At 43.3% G+C, this 19,951-nt stretch overlaps 1 protein-coding gene across 16 annotated transcripts in view; it reads right to left on the bottom strand.

Annotated features, from left to right (window-relative positions):
• Positions 1–19,951, bottom strand: part of TJP2 (tight junction protein 2) — a 133,211-nt gene that overhangs the window by 36,630 nt on the left and 76,630 nt on the right. For 13 of the 16 annotated variants that reach the window (XM_009456699.5, XM_063788536.1, XM_063788535.1 and 10 more), the window contains 3 exons: positions 5,955–6,008; positions 2,096–2,220; positions 193–295 (listed from right to left, as the gene is read on the bottom strand). In XM_009456699.5, coding sequence (XP_009454974.3) covers positions 193–295; positions 2,096–2,220; positions 5,955–5,999 — 273 coding nt within the window. In that variant the 5' untranslated portion in view covers positions 6,000–6,008. Of the gene's footprint in view, positions 1–192; positions 296–2,095; positions 2,221–5,954; positions 6,009–13,300; positions 13,868–19,951 lie in introns of those variants that run through there. The other 3 variants (XM_003312129.6, XM_054658165.2, XM_009456696.5) reach the window with 2 other exon arrangements.

Raw genomic sequence — 19,951 nt, 5'->3', positions numbered from 1 at the left:
GAGAAGACACAAGGAAAAGTAGGAAGATAACTTACACATATCTTCACACCCCTCCAAAAGTACTGAGGATCCAAGAACAGCGGTCCCTAGGTTATGTAATTCTGTCAAATGCTTAAAAGCAAGGGGTAATTTTCTTCTGGGCAAAAAACCAAAATGCTATTAAGGCAAGCTGAAAGCAAACCCAGTACTTACAATAGCAGCGACCTTCCCACTTTTTCTGAGCTGCTGAACTGCAAACGAATGAAGCACATCCTCCATGGGGGTGCCATTGACCATGACCACTCTGTCATTTTCTCTGTAAACAAGAAATAAAAATGGGTCATGAAAAACTCCCATCTATTCATTGTAAATTATTTATTTAGGAACAAATAGAAGCAGCAAATAGACCTGAAAGGCTTTCTAAAGAGCTCAGTGTCTAGTGGCGCCCAAGGCCCAGTCAACTTGGCCTGAGATCTTCCAAAGAAAGGAACTGGGGGCCATACAGCTCAATTCTGAGTGTCTAAATGGAAATCATCTGGGAAGAGAGAGGCCTGATCTCCCCAAACCACAGCATCACACCAGGAGGTACTTGATGACGGTGAGGTCTGGACACAAAAGGAATTTCTCTATCAGTCCCCTATTGCCTGAGGTGCACGGTGGGCTTCAGAAAAGTCTAAAAACACTCCTTCCAAGTAGGTGTATATCCATTTGTGCTTTTGTGCAGGAAAAGGGCTTGCCTTGGATTCTTAAGAAATTTTGAGATCACAGAATCCTATTGCTCCAGTTCATCCCAAATATTACTTTAAAATTTTGCATTTCTCCATATGAAAGACTACTAACTTTGATAAAACTATAGAGACTTTCTTAATTATAATTTTATTTTTTAAGAGGCATGGTTTCCCTCTCTCACCCAGGAAGGACTGCAGTAGTGTGACTGATGATAGCTCACCGCAACCTCAACTTCCCGAGCTCAAAGGATTCTCTCACCTTAGCCTCCCAAGTAGCTGGGACCCGAGTAGGTACATGCCATCCCAACAGGGTCTCACTATGTTGCCCAGGCTGATCTTGAACACCTGGCCTCAAGCGTTCCTGCCACCTCAGCCTCCCAAAGTGCAGGATTATAGGCGTGAGCCACTGTGCTTAGTCCACAGAGGCTTTAAACACCAACAAAACCTAAACTTTTGAGCTATTTATCCAATGCAGCCATACAGTTAACTTTAGACTTCGTCCTGAGAAGTTATCCTGTGGGAATCAGGCATGTATCACGTAAAATGGTGTTACCAGCTGGGTATGGTGGCTCATGCCTGTAATCCCAGCACTTTGGGAGGCCGAGGTGGGCAGATCACTTCAGGTCAGGAGTTTGACACCAGCCTAGCCAACATGGTGAAAACCCGTCTCTACTAAAAATACAAAAATTAGCTGGGAGTGGTGGCAGGCACCTGTAATCCCAGCTACTCAGGTGGCTGAGGCAGAAGAGAATTGCTTGAACTCGGAAGGTGATGGTTGCAGTGAGCTGAGATCGCACCACTGCAATCCAGACTGGGTGACAGAGCAAGACTCTGTCTGGAAAAAAAAAAAAAAAAAAGAAAAGAAAAGAAAAACTTTATTAAAAATTAAAATAAAATGGTGTTACTTCTTCAGGTCAGAAAGCTGGCAGTTGGAAAACTTGTGGTTTTCCTATAGTAAATTGTCCCAACTTCCACATCACTCTTACAAATAAGATAATCAATAAACCAAAGTCTCCTCATTAAATTCTTAAAGAATATAAATTAAAACAAACATAAACAGTGTTGGTTAAGCATCAGGGTTGAGAAGCATGCCAATTTAAAACTCCATGTTCAGAAATGATTCCTAAACCTAGGAGGGATGTTTGGAACTATCGTCTTACGGAAACAACTGCCCTCCTCGCTCCAAAGCTGGGGTGTTCCCAAGGTTTGGGCATTATTCAAACATGGTGTGTTATGGCTTCCATTCCAGCTTGAAGACTTTTCAAATATTATATAAAAGTTTGTTATTTTTTTCTTTTTTTTAAATAAAGTGGACACCAACCAAAATACCCCGTCTAGGGCCAACCAGTAGGGCTGGTAGGGGCTGCGGGGCGAGGGAGGACACTCACTGGAGCAGCCCATCAGCAGGCCCACCCGGGAGCACATCAGAAATGACAATTGACGTTTCTCCATTTTCAAAGTGGGGGTTGTCTCTGCCTCCGGACACTGCAATTCCAAATCCTCTTTTGGAATCCTGTACATCAGAGAGGAGAAATATTAAAAATCCTTCAATAAGTGGCTTTCAGGATTTATTACAAGCACTCAATAAAATAAAGGTCAAATCAATAACCAGAGACTGTTCAGGAACAGATGGGCTTACAGAAACAAATGAGAAACAAAACAAAGCATAGTCATTGTCAGCTGACAGGTCTATAAAGGGAAATTCCTTATCTGAAAGAAACAGCCTGTAGAGGCTGGAAAAGATTGATAGTGCAGACTGGAGTTATCACTAGAAGCTGGCCGGGATAGGAAACAATGTCTTCAGTCCAAATAGGGACGTACTGTTTGAAGCACCCGTTGTACCTCTTTGCATCATGCTGGCCCGAGCTGGAACAACTTCAGTAAAAACTGAACCTGTACTAAAACTGTATTTTTTAATTTTCAGATTTCCTTACTGTATTTGTTTTTTAAGAGACAGAGTTTTGATCTGTTGCTAGGCTGGAGTGCAGCGGTGTGATCACTACTCACTACAGCCTCAAATTTCTGGGCTCAAATGAGCCTCCTGCCTCAACCTCCCAAAGCACTGGGATTACAACAGACAGCCATTGTGCCTGGCCTGTACTGTAAATATTTTTAATTCTTCTGTATATTGTGATGTTTTGACATATTAAAAAAAAAAACCTTCTGCCTAGGCTCATGGCTCATGTCTATAATCCCAGCACTTTGGGAGGCCAATGCAGGCAGATTGCTTGAGTCCAGCAGCTCAAGACCAGCCTGGACAACATGGCAAAACCCTGTCTTTACTAGAAATACAAAAAATTAGCTGGTCATGGTGGTGCACATCTGTAGTCCCAGACACTTGGGAGGCTGAGGTGGGAGAATCACCTGAGCCTGTGAGGTCAAGGCTGCAACAAGCCAAGGCAGCTTCTGCACTTTAAATTGGGCAAATGGAGAAGTCTCTAAAAAACAAAAAAAACCCACAACTTTCTAGCTGGGCAGGAAAAGACTGCTCTTCCCAGTGCTAGCCAATCCTTTTTAATTTTATTTTTATTTTTATTTTAGATTCAGGAGTACATGTGCAGGTTTGTTATCATGGGTATTGTCTGATGCTGAGGTTTGGGCTTCTAATGATCCTGTCACCCAAGTACCGAACACAGTACCCAAGAAGTAGTTTTTCAAACTTTGCTCCTCTCCCTCCCTCCGTACTTTTGGAGTTCCCAGTGTTTACTGTTCCTATCTTTGTGTCTGTGTGTACCCAATGTTTAGCTCCCACTTCTAAGTGAGAACATGCAGTATTTGGTTTTCTGTTTCAGCATTAATTTGCTTAGGATAATGGCCTCCAGGTACATTCGTGTTGCTGCAAAGGACATATTTCGTTCTTTCTTATGTCTGCCTAAAATTGTATTTTTAAAGTATACCTTTAACTTCAAAGTAGATGTGTTGGTAGTTTCATTTCAACATACAGTGAAAAAGAAGTAAATGGATTTGTGTTTTTTTTTTTTTTTTTTTTTGAGACGGAGTCTTGCTCTGTTGCCAGGCTGGAGTGCAGTGGTGCTGGCTCACTGCAACCCCTGCCTCCTAGGTTCAAGTGATTCTCCTGCCTCAGTCTCCTGAGTAGCTGGGACTACAGGCATGTGCCACCACACCCAGCTAATTCTTGTATTTTTAGTAGAGACAGGGAGGGTTTCACCATGTTGGCCAGGATGGTCTTGATCTCCTGACCTTGTGATCCACCTGTCTCCGCCTCCCAAAGTGTGGGGATTACAGGCGTGAGTTACTGCGCCCGGCCCGTAACTGGATTTTAAAGATAAAATTTGAACATAAAATGTGTGTTGAGATCTCATGAGAAAGCAAAGCACTAAACCCTTTTCTACATGCATGGAAGATCGGAAATAAGATTTATTACATCCATGATCAGTCTAGCAATGCACAATGGTGAGCATAGATAATACATAATCCTAATTCATTTGTGTTTTAAAAAGCTAAGCCTGGGCCAGGTGCGGTGGCTCACACCTGTAATCCCAGCACTTTGGGAGGCCAAGGCGGGTGAATTGCTTGAGTCCAGGAGTTCGAGATCAGCCTGGCCAACATGGCAAAACCCCATCTCTACTAAAAATACAAAAATTAGCCAGGTATGGTGGCACACCCCTGTAATCCCAGCTACTTAGGAGGCTGGAGCAGGAAAATCACTTGAACCTAGGAGGTCAAGGTTGCAGTGAGCTGAGATCATGCAATTACACTCCAGCCTGGGCGACTGAATGAGATTCCATTTCAAAAATATATATATGTATCTAAGCCCAGTTTCATCCAGATAATATGAGTATATTTGACTGTATATTCTTAAATCTGGGTTCGATTATATAAAAATTTACTCCGAGACTAAAAGAAAATCTTCCTTTCCAAGGAAAGTTTCCCACGAGAGGCCCACTATGCTGACTGATTATACACAATTACAAACTCAAAACAGGTTGGGGGTGTTGTCTATTAATCACATGGCTTTGAATTTGGCAGCACCACCAGCCGGCACCTGGTTTTAGACAGAGGCAGCTCCATCCTCTATGCCAAGCCTAAAAAAATCTCTGACCTCTGCCAATTTTGGGTCCACAACTCAAGGAATGCATGAAATGCTCAGGGAAAGGGCAGAGGAGAGTCAGAAAGACGAGGAGAGTTGAAAAATAAGACCTAAGCAGACAAAACCCCTCAAATGAAGAAATTGTGATTACTGATCTGGAAGTCTGGGTACCTGGGCACTGGCCCAGAGACATTTTTTTCTACGTGGATTAATTCAATAACATTAAATTCAGAAATGTCTTTAATTTTCATAGAAGACAAAGCTTGAAGCTCACAGTTCTGAGGGTCAAAGGAAAACTCTTCCTATGAGGAACTTATGGTCCCTCTAGGAGATGTCAGACCTTGGAGGAATTCAGAGCCAGAAGAAACCCTGCAGAAAAACCAGGAAAATCACAGTGATGATGACCGGAAGGCAGCTTGACGGAATAAAAACGTGGAACCGTCTGGGCACGGTGGCTCACGCCTGTAACCCCAGCACTTTGCGGGCCAAGGCGGGTGGATCACCTGAGGTCAGGAGTTCGAGACCAGCCTGACCAACATGGAGAAACCCCGTCTCTATTAAAAATACAAAATTAGCCGGGCGTGGTGATAGGCGCCTGTAATCCCAGCTACTTGGGAGGCTGGGGCAGGAACATTGGTTGAACCCGGGAGGCGGAGGTTGCGCTGAGCCGAGATTGCACCACTGTACTCCAGCCTGGGCGACAAGAGTGCAATTCCGTCTCAAAAAAAAAAAAAAAAAAAAATGCAGAACCACGAGTGCAGTTCTCCAGCTCAGCCTCACACAAATGACTTACGGTCTCTTGGATGCTACACTTTTTAAGAGTTATAAAGTATGTATAATATGTCATAATTAAAATTACAGAAGTTGTAAAAAGCTCCCTCCACATCCTTAAACAGTACAGGTCATTTTCATTCTTCCCTTTCTTTTCTCTCTTTCATAACCTGTTCTAGCTGGAGATAAGAGTATACACTAAATAACCTCTAAAATGTTCCATATTAAACAGTCCTTAATCAAAAAATACAATAGCATGCAAATCTTTGTTAACATAGCAATTATTGCCAGTTAGTATCTATAATGCATTATGCACCTCAAGGGAAAAAAAAAGCCAAAACTGTGTGTAGGTGAAAATAAATAAGATCCATGATCCGTAAAATCAAGAACATGACTGTAGAATATATGAAATGTGCAGAACTCACCTTTTGTAGGGTCACAGTGTACTGTTCCCATATCAGCTCTTCCATGCCTGGGGCCTGTTTTAAAAGAACAAAACCAATCTGATGAAAACCACAACCTTTTCAATGCTAGAAATAAAATTATCATTCAAAATGCCTCGACATAAAGTCCAGCTCACACTTTCCATACCAAAAAAGAGTTAATATCTGTTCATTATGCTACCTATTTTCAAACACACTCTCCTTCAATGAAATGAAACTAGAAACAATACTTGAAAGGTAAGTGAAATACATAGTGAGAGACAGACCCTAAAAAGAATGGAATGTTAAGTGCTGAGTCCTTTTATTATCACTATTCCAAAACATTATCAGCATAAAACCCCTTTAAAAATATCTAGTTTCAAATAGATTCTTTTTTTTAAATCATTCTCCCCCTCTTCCTGTCAAAGGTGACCTCGTAGGCAAGTTTTCTGCATGTTTATGTCTAAAAATATCCTTAGCCTTATCACAGGGTATGCCCAATTGGGTGATCTGCGGGATCTTTCGGCTTTTTCTCCATCTGTATCACTGAGTATGAAAGATGAATGTCTTCATAAATGGACCACTGGGACTTCCATCTCTGACAATATTCCAAAGTAGGTATCCAGAAAAAACTAAAACTGGTGGTATCATTTTAAAAATAATAATCCATTAAATGCAGGCTGCCTGTGAGAAAGCTAGAAACGCCAAGAACACTCAGAACCACAGAGATAAACCAGCACTGAAGCAGGCATTTAGAGGAGGCTGGGGATCCAAACAGGGTGGGAGATCAGGTCTGGGTGGATCTATTAGGGGAAAAAAATACCAGCACACAGATGGAGATGCAGTGACTGTCTCATCCTTGGCTATGGGTGGAGTGGAAATAACTAAAAATAAAACCCTGGAGAATTTCTATCAACAGACCTGTATTCACACAGGTTTGGGCATTCATATTACAGACGTGACCACACCCTGCCAAACACTCATGCCTACTGGGGCTCTGCACTGGCCATACCACCAAGTACACAAAGGCAGATGAGAATCCTCTCCAGAGATCACACTCAAACACAGCCCTCAAAGATTCCCCAGATAGTATGTATCCAAGGAAATGAGCCCACAATTTAAACACGCACATCACCATGAGTGAGAGGTAAAATAAACTGAAGAATCAAAGACTTTAAATATTTGAAATACCAGCCACAGACAAAAATGGAATATCTATAATATGTGTATATGTTGGTTTTTTGTTTTGTTTTGTTTTCTTTGAGACGGAGTCTCGTTCTGTCACCCAGGCCGGAGTACAGTGGCGTGATCTTCACTCACTGCAACCTCTGCCTCCCAGGTTCAAGCGATTCTCCTGACTCAGTCTCCTGGGTAGCTAGGATTACAGGTGCGCACCACCACGCCTGGCTAATTTTTGTATTTTAGTAGAGATGGGGCTTCACCATGTTGATCAGGCTGGTCTCAAACTCCTGACCTCATGATCCACCTGCTCGGCCTCCCAAAGTGCTGGGATTACAGGCATGAGCCACCAAGCTGCCCGGACTATGTGTTTATGTTTTAAGAAATTAGAAGAGGGCTGGGTGCAGTGGCTCACGTCTGTATTTCCAGCACTCAGGCTGAAGCGAGAGGATCGCTTGAGCCTAGGAGTTCAAGGCCAGCCTGTGCAACATAGTGAGACCCCATCTCTACAAAAAATTTTTAAAGTTAGCCAGGCATGGTGGCACATGCCATAGTCCCAGCTACTCAGGAGGCTGAGGCGGGGTGATCAGTTGAGTGCAGGAGTTTACAACCAACCTGAGCAACATAGTGAGACCCCATCTGTATATTTAATAAGAAGAAAAAAAAAAAAGAGAACTCAAAATACCTGAAAAAGGCCAGAACGAGAGATCTGTGCTACCAGCAATCCTGGGACTGGGTGGTGAATGGGGCCTGGGGTGCCAGGGACGCAAGCAGCCCAAAAGTGCAAGATTTAGATTAAATGAAGGCCCATCAACACAAGGAAATATGTAAACATTCCAAAAGATTATTATCTAAATTATGTAAAACTCCCCAATTACTTAAAGTCTGTTCACTGTGACGACTGTTCTTCAATTTTAAAAAATAAAAGTGAATTTTCAGGTGAAATTTTTGTATCCTAATCATCTTTGTCCCATTATCTGCTACAACAGTGTCTGGCACACAGAGTAGGCACTCAAAGTTTTTTCTTTTTAATACATCAAGAGATGGATACACTATTCATTCATCATTCAATTAATATAACTGAAGCACTGACTGCTGCTACTTTTTTGGGGGGGGGGGTGGGGGGACGGGGTCTCACTCTGTCACCCAGGCTGGAATGCAGGGGTGTGATCTAGGTTCACTGCAACCTCTGCCTCCTGGGTTCAAGTGATTCGCATACCTCAGCCTCCCGAGTAGCTGGGATTACAGTTGTGCGCCACCACACCCAGCTCATTTTTTTGTATTTTTGGTAGAGACACGGTTTCACCATGTTGGCCAGGCTCATCTCAAACTCCTGACCTCAAATGGTCCGCCTGCCTTAGCCTCCCAAAATGCCGGGATTACAGGTGTGAGACACCGTGCCCAGCCTACAAATTTTCTTAAAGAAAGTTTCTATCGAATTCGTGGCTCTCTGCTTCTTTGATAGCATACGTGAGGTGGGTGGACTAAAAACTCAGGTGCTTATGGTCTGACTTTCTAGATGTGCTCTATAGCCATACCTCTCTGGAATTCTGCATGTGTCTAAAACAGCATTTTCCAATATGTGGCAGCACAATAAATTTTCCAAGATTTTAATGAAGTTGTACATATTTGTTAAAAAGTTTTTTTTTTTTTGAGATGGAGTTTCGCTCTTGTTGCCCAGGCTGGAGTGCAATGGCACGATCTGGGCTCACTGCAACCTCTGCCTCCTGGGTTTTAGCGATTCTCCTGCCTCAGCCACCCGAGTAGTTGGGATTACAGGCATGCGCCACCGCACCCAGCTAATTTTTGTATTTTTAGTAGAGGCGGGGTTTCGCCATGCTGGTCAGGCTGGTCTCAAACTCCCAACCTTAGATGATCCGCCCGCCTCGGCCTCCCAAAGCGCTGGGATTACAGGTGTGAGCCACCACGCCCGGCCAAAAAGTTTTCTTAAATGGAAACAGAAAGCAGAAACCGGGTCGGGCGTGGTGGTTCACGCCTATAATCCCAACACTTTGGGAGGCCAAGGCAGGTGGATCACTTGGGGCCAGCAGTTCAAGACCAGCCTGGCCAACATGGTGAAACCCTGTCTCTACCAAAAACACAAAAAATTAGCCGGGCGTGGTGGCACATATCTGTAGTCCCAGCTACTTGGGAGGCTGAAGCAAGAGAATCACTTGAACCTGGGAGGTGGAGGTTGCAATGAGCTGAGATTGCGCCACTGCACTCCAGAGCGAGACTCTGTCTCAAAAAAAAAAAATAAAGAAAGAAAAGAAAAAGAAAGCAGACACTCAACTGAACTCCTGCAGTAAGTCAGAATTGGTTGCCCTTTTCCATTTCCATAGAACACCTTACTAACTCCTTGCCAACTTCAGTTTTAGATATGGCCTTAGTAAAACTAAGCCACTACCACCCAGAAATGACCTTATGAGCATGCCCACTTCTCCAAGCTCATCTTCTCAATGCCTTCTTGTACCTCAAAGCTGTCAAATTTCAACAAAGTGAATTAATCTAGAAGTTGTGGTAAAATAAATATATTTGCCAACTCTTCTTTGGATATAGTTATAGCCCCATGAATTAAGGGGGAAAAAAATTACATGGCATCCTCCCCACAAAACTTACTTTAAAATTATCAGGAAAAAAAACTAACTGGGACTATGACAATCATCCCCAAGATTGGGCAATGCTACATACCAAAAAAATGTTGAATATCCCAAGGAGCTGTGCTATTATAGAGAATATTTTTATGAGTACATTACTTTTAAAATACATTTCTATTCTGGAATTTAAAACTACAAACTCTTCAAAGTTTTGGATTTAAATTTGTTTATCATTTAGCCAAATAAATGAGTTCCTGCAAAATTTTATTTTTTAAATGTGGCTCAAGTAGAATGAATCTGGCTTTTGAAATTCACAGCCCTTCAATAATGGGATGCTATTATCTTTAAGTGTCCTGTGCTGCCTGCAAGCGTAATTTAAATTAAATTTGTCAGAGAGACGATTAATCTCCTACCACTACCACCACCAATCAGACCTTGCTATTAACTTGCCTGGTGCCTGAAACCAATCGGATTGCGAGGCTTCTTCTTACCTATGGTTAACAGGTAATAAAATTAACTATTAGCTACTTAACATAATATTCAAAGAATATATGCTCTGCTAAGCCAAGTGATAAAGAGAAAATCTTAATTGTAAAGGAAGGGAACTAGAGCAAAAATAAATTTTAGTAGCTCTGTTGAGCATTAAAGATACACCATAACTATGTATATTTAGCCTACAGAACTGTGACTTTTTGGGAAGGTCTCACAGAAAACTCTTCACTATGCACTCATTTGTTCATTTATGCAAAAACATTTATTAAGCATCCACCTTCTGCCAAGCAAGTGGTTTGTGGCACTTCAGAGACATCAGTGAATAAAATCGCCGAAGCCCTTGGGCAGCTTACCAACTAACTACAAGTGTACCCAAAGAGCAAACTACTGAGTGTCTTTCCTGCCTCATTTATATAATTTTTCAGAAACACAGAGCGCCCCACATAATCATCCTTATTCCTCAGAACATCAGCTCTAGGAACATCCCTGGGCACAGGCTGCCAGGGTGCAGCAGCTTAGCTGAGAGCTGTGGTCCTGACATTCAAACTAGGCCACCGGGCTCTGGTCCCACCCACCTTGTTCTTGGCTATGCGCAGATCAGACTTGCTAGCAATATCTGACCTCTCTCTGAATGACAGCAGGTAGCTGCTTAGCACCAGGGGGAGCTTTATAGGCAGGCCCATAGAAAGAGCACGCATATATCAGAATTAAAGGTATGCACATTCCACGACCCAGTGATTCCTCTACCCAGGCAGAGGCACCGGGAGAACCGTGTGACTAAATGCACAAGGATACATGTATAAAGTATTCACAGCAGCAATGTTCCCAACAGCCAAAACTTGGAAAATATCCCAGTATCTCTCAAGGGCAGGATGGACAAATTGATACATTATTAAAATACAATGTTTTACTGCAATGAAGACGAACAAACCAGTCACACAGACCACCAAAAAAGGGATGCATCTCAAACATAAAGTTGAGCAAAAAAACACCCCAAAAGGATTTGTAGAGTGTGATACCATTTTTATATAGCTCAAAAAACAATGTTTTACAACAACTTGAATATACTTAACACTACTGAACTGTACATTTACAAATGGTACAGACAGTAAATTTTGGTATGCGTTTTTCACTATAGTAAAAAATTGCCAACAAAATTAATCTATTGTTTAGGGGCGTGTGTGTGTGTACGCACGCATGCAGTGGAAATATAAAGAAAAAGCAAGGAAATGAAAAATATAACATTCAGGATGAGGTGACCTGGGCAGGAGGCAGAGTATGGTGGGAGGTACACAAATTTCCTTCGTGTTTTGTCTTGGTGATGGTCTGCAGATATGTGTAATGGGCTCATGGCATTTGTTTAATTATTATGCTCCATGATTTAGATATTTAATTCTTTTATAGTACCAAACATTTCATAAGTTTAAAAAATAGGGAGATGAGGCCGGGCGCGATGGCTCGCGCCTGTAATCCCAGCACTTTGGGAGGCCGAGGCGGGTGGATCATGAGGTCAGGAGATCAAGACCATCCTGACTAACATGGTTAAACCCCATCTCTACTAAAAATACAAAAAATTAGCCAGGTGTGGTGGCGGGCACCTGTAGTCCCAGCTACTCGAGAGGCTGAGGCAGGAGAATGGCTCGAACCCGGGAGGTGGAGCTTGCAGTGAGCTGAAATCGCGCCACTGCACTCCAGCCTGGGCGACAGAGCAAGACTCCGTCTCAAAAAGAAATAAAAAAATAAAATAAATAAATAAATAAAAAATAGGGAGATGAGTGGGTGAACACCAAAATGAATACTGACTCCTGGTGAAGGATCTAATACCAAGAGGTATGAGTATATTTAACAGCAAATTTTTCAATGCAGTTAGAATTTTGCAAAGTGAAGAGGGGATAATAATTTCAACTGGAAGGAGGGCGAGTTGAAGGATGGTACCAGTAATTTGAAAGGGGCAAAGAGGGTAAAGCAAGGCAGGTGCGGTGGGCAGAGTGGGGACGCAGGTTAGGTCTGGGGAGCTGTGGGGGGAGGTGCATGCAGAAAACGTCAAGTCACCTTTTTAATCCAAGTGTCAACATTCTATCCATCAGGAGGATCTTCAATGTGCTTTCATCATCTTTCTTTATCACTTTTACTTTTCATGTAAGTAGTGTTCATGACAACCCCCTTTATATTGTAACAGGTCATTCTTAAGACCTCATGGAAAGTTAAAAGTGAGCTAACTTTTCTACCATAAACAAAAAACTTAATGCATTAACAGTAAGGTTTTTGTGTGACAAAAGAAGAGAAAGGAACTAAGGCAAATAGTTATTTGTTGTGTTTTTTTTTAATCTTTTTATAAAGCTTTTTTCCTTTGAAAAATCTTGGCCAGATAGGTAAAAATCCTATACATTTTACATAAAGAATGTAGAAACATGTTAAAAGCCAACCCCAAAACAGATACCGAAGTGTTCACTGCCCAAAGTCCCCCTGAACAGGCGGCTTTTAGATTCTGTATCCACAGACTGCTGCTGCCCAGTGATGGAGGTCAAAGCTAAAACCAAAGATTAATCGAAAGCTGTCCACATAAGGGACATGCTTCATAAAAGTCTCAAGCCATAAAAGTAAACACTCACATATGTTCAAACTGTAAGAGGAAAAAAGAACATGTGAAAAACACTTTTTCTTCTAAGTTAGAAGCCTAGACATAATAAGAATATAGATTTCTGCAGTGTAAGAAAGCAAAAAGTTTTATCCCAAAACAAGAAATTCTCAAACATGAACAAACACAAAAGCCAGTATGTTAAGCTCTACCCAGGAAGCAAAACCATTACAGATTCCTAGCACATGGAAAACAGCAGCCTTTGATCCACAGATCCAGTAAGAGGCTATCAGTTTGACATAGATCTGCTAAAATTAATACAAGTATTTTTAAAAACCCACCAGTGACTACAACCTACAATCTCACAATTTGTTGCTGAAAGATGCCAGAAGCACAAATCAATCTGAGGATAAAGGACTCACTGTGAGAATGGTTTTGCTTCCCTCCCCTTCCCATGAAGAAAGGTTGGGGAAAACAAGGGGAGAGCTTGCAGAGGGACTCACATGGCCTTTCCATCTCCTCAACTTTTTAACAGCCTGGATCCACATCCTATGCAGGGCTTGAGCAGTCTTCATGGTCTCTGGAGATGCATGGGCCAGGCCACCGCCTACATCCCGGGCTGCTCACCCATTTCCATCACTCCACATGGTTACGTAAGGCGGATACAATAGTGGCCCACATTTCCAGCAAATCCTGTTGTCATCTCACACAGTGACACATCCATACGGCAGGGATGCCAAACGCTTTGAAAAGCACTACTTATGAGCAAAAAAGAAAGCAGTTTGGATTTGCACCACTTCAACAGCTTTCTTTTTCTCCCTCTCTCTCCCTTGCCAGGGAACTAGAGCATCCGAGTAGGTATTTCTTTTAGGCGCATAAAATGATTCAGCATCTAAGTTGACAGTATTGAGTAAATGAGACACTTTAGAGCAACACTATGGAAAAGAACATTTAGAGAAGTATTTATACAGTATAGACCCTCTGATACACACACACACACACACACACACACACACGCCAGCTAGAAATAAACTAGCAATGTTTCAGGTCAACTGAATGGCTAATGTTACATAGAAATTAAAAAGCATGAAAAGAAAATGTTTTACGTCCTTGGAGATAACAAGGGGAAGATAAGACTCATTTGGTGCTGCTCAGAGACAACTCAGGGACAGAATGCTTGCTCAGCAAAGTTCCACTGTCTAACCTTTTTGTAAACTTAGCAGATAAAAGAATAACAAAGAGCCCTGCCGTCTGTTCTTTGTCTTTACCACTTGGGGAGAAGGGAGGGGTGGAGAAGCAAATTTTAGGTTTCTGAACATCTAGCAAAGATTTTATGGGATGCCTGGGGCTTGGGAGCTGGGGTTAGGAATTCAGAAGTCTGGTCTTGGGGAGCCTCTGGCCAATTCTTGCTACCATAGTGTATGTTATATGCCAATGGGCTTGGCCAAACAGCGTGCGAATGTAAAGTGTGCCATTTGATTAGAGGCTGACATGTATATAAATCTGGACCATGAGATGGCCACCATCTAGGAAACAAGGAGAAGCAGAGCCAAGAAAGTGATTTTTAAAGTCACAAGATCTGGAGTGAGATCCTTGTCCTGTCACTTAGCTGTGGGGCGTTGGATACACTATACCCTTCTTTATACAGTGGCAATAAAACCATCTACACTTCAGAAGGGCAATGTCGGCAAGAAATGAGGCAATCTCTACAAAGCACTCGTGCTGGTGCTGGACAGGCACTGGGAAATGTGTGTGTCCTTCCCTAAGAGTCTATGAGAGTAAGTTCTCAGTTGAGTTCTTCATGTTATGACAGTTAAATGAGATCAAAAGTGAATAAAAGTTTATGTTTCAAATCCTACACTTTGCCAGGCGCAGTCACTCAGGCCTGTAATCCTAGCACTTTGGGAAGCTGAGATGGGCAGATCGCTTGAGCCCAGAAGTTCAAGACCAGCCTGGCCAACATGGTGAAACCCCATCTCTACTAAAAAATAGAAAAATTAGCTGGGCATGGTGGTGCGCACCTGTAGTCCCAGCTACTTGGGAGGCTGAGGTAAGAGGATCACCTGAGCCCAGGACGCGGAGGTTGCAGTGACCTGAGATCGGGCCACTGCATTCCAGCCTGGGCCATAGAGCGAGACACTGTCTCAGAAAAAAAAAAAAAAGAAATCCAGGCTGGGCACAGTGGCTCATGCCTATAATCCCAGCACTTTGGGAGGCTGAGGTGGGAGGATCACCTGAGGCCAGGAGTTCAAGACCAGCCTGGCCAACATGTTGAAACCTCGTCTCTACTAAAAACACAAAAAAAAATCCGGGCGTGTTGGCGGGTGCCTGTAATCCCAGCTACCCGGGAGACTGAGGCAGGAGAATCACTTCTCCTGCAGTGAGCCAAGATCCCACCATTACACTCCAGCCTAGGCAACAAGAGTAAACTCCATCTCAAAAAAAAAAAAATTATTATTTATTATATAAATAAATGGGTACAAAGGAGGACCTTGGAATCTAAGCAAGTGTCCAAACCTCAACCTAGGCTATGCAGACACGTGCAGGCTCTGTACACACCAGCCAGGTTCAGCCCATGGGCTGGCTCACTAGCTCCAGGTGCAGAGGAGCCTGAGAACCCAGGCAACTCGGGGAGGGTTCAGGCCAGCCCACTCCTTCACTCTGACAGTCCTAAGGAAAACACCTGAGCTTACCCTCATGAGGAAATAAATACTTCTTTCCCTTAAGTTCATGCATACTACCCAGAAGTCAGAGGTGTCCTAGAATTTAAGAATTCCAGATTCTTCTACAGTGATTTCCAGAGGTCATAGTTTCTAGCAGCACTAATTCTTTTTTTTAATTGTGCTGAAGAATATATAACCTAAAATTTATTATCTTAACCATTTCTAAGTACAGTTGGCCCTTGAACAGCAAGGTTTGAACTGCCCTGGTCCACTTATCCATGGGTTTTTTTTCAATAAAAGTTATAGAGTGTGCCTGCCTCCCCTGCCTCCCCTTCACCTCCTCCACCTCTTCCGCCTCTGCCGCCTGGGCACAGCAGGACCAAACTGTCATCTTCCTCAGCCTACTCAACATGAAGACAATCAGGATGAAGTCCTTTAGGACTATCCACTTCCACTTAGTGAGTAATAAATGTATTTTCTCTTCCCTAGCTTACCTTACTGTGAGAAAACAGTATATAATATATATAGCATATAAAATGTGTTAATTGTTTATGTTATGGTAAGTTTTCTGGTAAACAGCAGGCTATTAGTTAAGTTTTGGGCGAGTCAAAAGTTATACATGGATTTTTGACTGTGTGAGGGTTGGCACTCCTAACCTCTCATTTTTCTAGGGTATACAGTGTAGCACCTGCTAAGGTTTGAATGTATGTGTCCCACCAAAACTCATGTGCTGGAACCTAAGACCCGATGCAGTAAGTGTTAAGGGGTGGGGCTTTTAGGAGGTGATTAAGAGGGCTCCAACCTCACGAATGGGATTTGTGCTCTTACAAAAGGGCTGGAGGGACCGAGCTAAACCCCCTTGCTTTCCACCTCTTCTATCATGTAAGGATACAGCAACAAGACACCATCTTGGAAGGAGAGAGCTGCCCTCACCAGATGCCAAATCTGCTGTTGCCTTGATCTTCAACTTCCCAGCCAAAACTGTGGGCAAATAAATTTCTGTTTTTTATAAATTTCCCAGTTACAGGAGTAGGAATTGACTAAGACAGTAGTATATTCACACTTCAGAATATACTGAACTCAAGAACTCTTCATCTTGCAAAACTGAAACTCATGCCTATCAAACAACTCCCCATTTCCCTCTCCCCTCAGCTCCTGGCAACCACCATTCTGTTTTGTGATTCTACGAATTTGACTACATTAGACACATCATATAAGTGGACTCACACAAGATTTGTCTTCCTGTGACTGGCTTACTTCACATAACATAATGTCCTCAAGGTTCGTCTACGTGGTGGCGGCGTATGTCAGAAGTTCCTCCCTTTCTAAGGCTGAATAATATTCCATTGTATGTATATGACATATTTTGTTTATCCACTCATCTGTCAACAGACACTTGGGTTACTTTCACCTCTTGGCTATAGTGAAAAACGCTGCCATGAACATGGGTATGCAAATATGTCATCACTAATTCTTTACTCATTCATTCAACAAATGTCGACCAAGTGCAATGTGCTCTGAGGAACAAATGAAGAGCAAAACAAATAAAGCACTGCCCTCAGGAAGCTTTGCAGGAGCCAGCGTCTGATCAAGGCAGGTTGGCCAGGGAGGGTTTCCATGAGCCAGGGACACCAAGATGAGGTCTGAAGGAAAGGACAGGATTAGCGGGGTGGGGAGAAGGGTTTGTTCAGGGTCCAAAGAACAGCACAGGGCAAAGACCTGACAAAGAAAAGGGGGAGGGGACAGTAGAGGATGGCCATCAGAACGTAAGAACAACTGCAGCCTGCTCCAACCAGTACTTGTTCTACCAATGGCATCAGAAGGACATTTTGTGGTGGACAGCTACCTCCATGAGAAGAGCTTATGGGTTTAAGGATGTGCCTTCTCAAAGATTCCTAGCTTCCATACTTACAGACCCAAAAGCAACCATGCACCTGGCCCTGTGGACAGAAAGACAAATCACCCCAAGTCATGATGCTAAGGAAGTCACACAGCCCAGTGGGGAGGTGGGATGTGTAAACAAGCAATTACAATTCAGTGCAAGTACAAGAGCCAACCAAGAGGCTCATTCATTCGACATATACTCCCTGAGTACTTATGCCATGTCAGATGCTGCCAGGGGGATATGTGCCAAAGTCGTTTCCTCACAGGGAGGATTTTAGCAGAGAAAGCAGACAAGAGTCAATATATATCATCATCTCAGGTAGTAATAAGTGCCATGGGATGGCAGACTGGGAAGAATTAATCCTAGGAAAATCTGAACAGCTCTCCAGATTGCTGCGGGAACAGCAAATGCAAAGGCCCTGGGGTGGGAAACAAGCTTAGTACATTTAGGAAAGAGAAAAGGTGACGTGGGCTGGAGCAGGGTGAGTGATGGGGTTATAGCAACTACATAAAATGTGAAGTGAGGCCAGCCCCCATGGTGGCTCAAGCCTGTAATCCCAGCACTTTAAGAGGCTGAAGTGGGAGCATCAGTTGAGCCCAGGAGTTCAAGACTGGGCTGGGCAACAAAGCAAGATCCTATCTCTACAAAAAGAAAAATGTTAAAATCTAGCCAGGTGCAGTGGCATGTGCCTATAGTCCTAGCTGCTCAGGACACTGAGGCAGGAGGATCACTTGAGCACAGGAGTTGGAGGCTACAGTGAGCTATGATCATGCCACCACACTCCAGCCTTGGCAATACAGTGAGATCCTGTCTCTAGAAAAAAAGGTGTAAAAAACCACAAAACAGTGTAATTGATGGCACAGGCGGGTTGTTAACTGAGGATGAGAGGCCTGCGGTGGAGGGAGGTATGTCCGAACCACAGGGAGGCTCCCTCTCCCACAGCTCCATGCTGAAGGATGACTAACTGGTCAGGTGGGTGGGCGTTCTGCATAGAGGGAACAGCCCGTTCAGAGCCAGGAGGGGTAACCTGCAAGGTGTGTTCAAGACATTGCGAGTACTCAGTGCGGCCGGGCAGTAAACTGTTTAATAACACACACAGGATTTCACGTTCTCAGCAGGGACAGACATGTCAAAACAGCTTAATCTATGGCTTGGGAGCCTTAAAATGCATACTCACCTCAGAAATGGGAGACAAGATAAGTGTGAAAACTGGAGAGGAAGGAAGTCATTAACATTTGGCAGGGCACCACACCCAGTACTAAATATACAATTTTTCCCTGAATGCCCACAACCCTGTGAGTTAGCACCATCATCCCCATTTTACAAATAGGGAAGCTGAGGCCAGAGAGTGTACACAGCCCACCACTGTCAGAGATGGGATCCGAGCTGCTGCCTGACTCCAGACCCTCGTCTCCATGAACAATGTCATGCGTGCTTTCCACATGCTGAGTCCTTAATACATGTTACTGGATAGCTGGAAAGAAGGAAAGGAGGGAGAAAGGAAAGAAAGGAAGGAAAGACAAAGTAAGACAGAGGGAGCACTAAATGAAATCAGCCAGGTTCTCAGTAGGCTCCAAACAGCAGATGTGAAACTTTGGGAGGACACCATTCAATAAATGGGCCAATGGTTTTCTGCATGATATTTCCCTCTGGTGCGTGCGTGCGTGCATGCGTGTGTGTGTGTGTATGTCTGAGACAGGATCTTGTTCTGTCGCCCAGGCTGGAGTGCAGTGGCACAATCAGGGCTCACTGCAGCCTCAACCTCCTGGGCTCAAGCGGTCCTCCTGCCTCAGCCCCGGAGTAGCTGGGACTTAAAGGCACATGCCACCACACCTGGCTAATTTTTTAAAATTTTAGTAGAGACAAGGTCTCACTATGTTGCCCAGGCTGTTCTCGAACTCCTGAGACTCTTCCTGCCTTGGCTTCCCAAAGTGCTGGGATTACAGATGTGAGCCACCATGTTCAGCCCCCTCTGGTATTATGTTGTGTCTGCTATGTCATTTTACAAACAAACTCAAATCCTTAGAAAGGGATAGTGTAAAGAAACAGTTAGCTGGCCTAGGCTGGTAGGTAAACCTACCTCCAGATGAAAAGAGGACTTTTATAGTTCCCCACCTGCCCCCAGGAAATTGGTCTTATTTTTAACTATTGTGAAGAATTTAGTCAAAATTCTGCTTACTGGACAAAACTTTGAAACAGCTGTCTAATAACAAAACAGGAAATGCTTTTTCCCAGAGAAGGCAGAAAATGAGTTCAACTCTTGTTCTTCCAAAAACGAATAATTTTTAACATTATAAACCAAGTCCTTTTGGCTTCAGGGCACTTACCTGTGGTCTATTCAAACTTAAACCCCTCTTGGTAGCAATAAACTAGTTGCCACCGCATCCAACAATACTTTCTGTAGCGTTTGTTTTACAAACAAAACCCTTTCATCGTTTATTCCACAAGTATTTCAGTTTCACATGTGATTTCACCAGCTCTTACCCTCCCTTCACAATGCACTGAGTGCCGGCACTGGATGATTAAATCTAGTGTATGCGATGTGCTCACAGCACACACTTCACAATGGACACAGCTTGCTTATGACCAAGTTTAACAGCAAAAAG

Source organism: Pan troglodytes, chromosome 11 (assembly GCF_028858775.2).
Source record: "Pan troglodytes isolate AG18354 chromosome 11, NHGRI_mPanTro3-v2.0_pri, whole genome shotgun sequence".
Taxonomy (NCBI): Eukaryota; Metazoa; Chordata; class Mammalia; order Primates; family Hominidae; genus Pan; species Pan troglodytes.
Note: the sequence above shows the minus strand (reverse complement) of the source record. Positions and strands in the feature narration are given on the sequence as shown.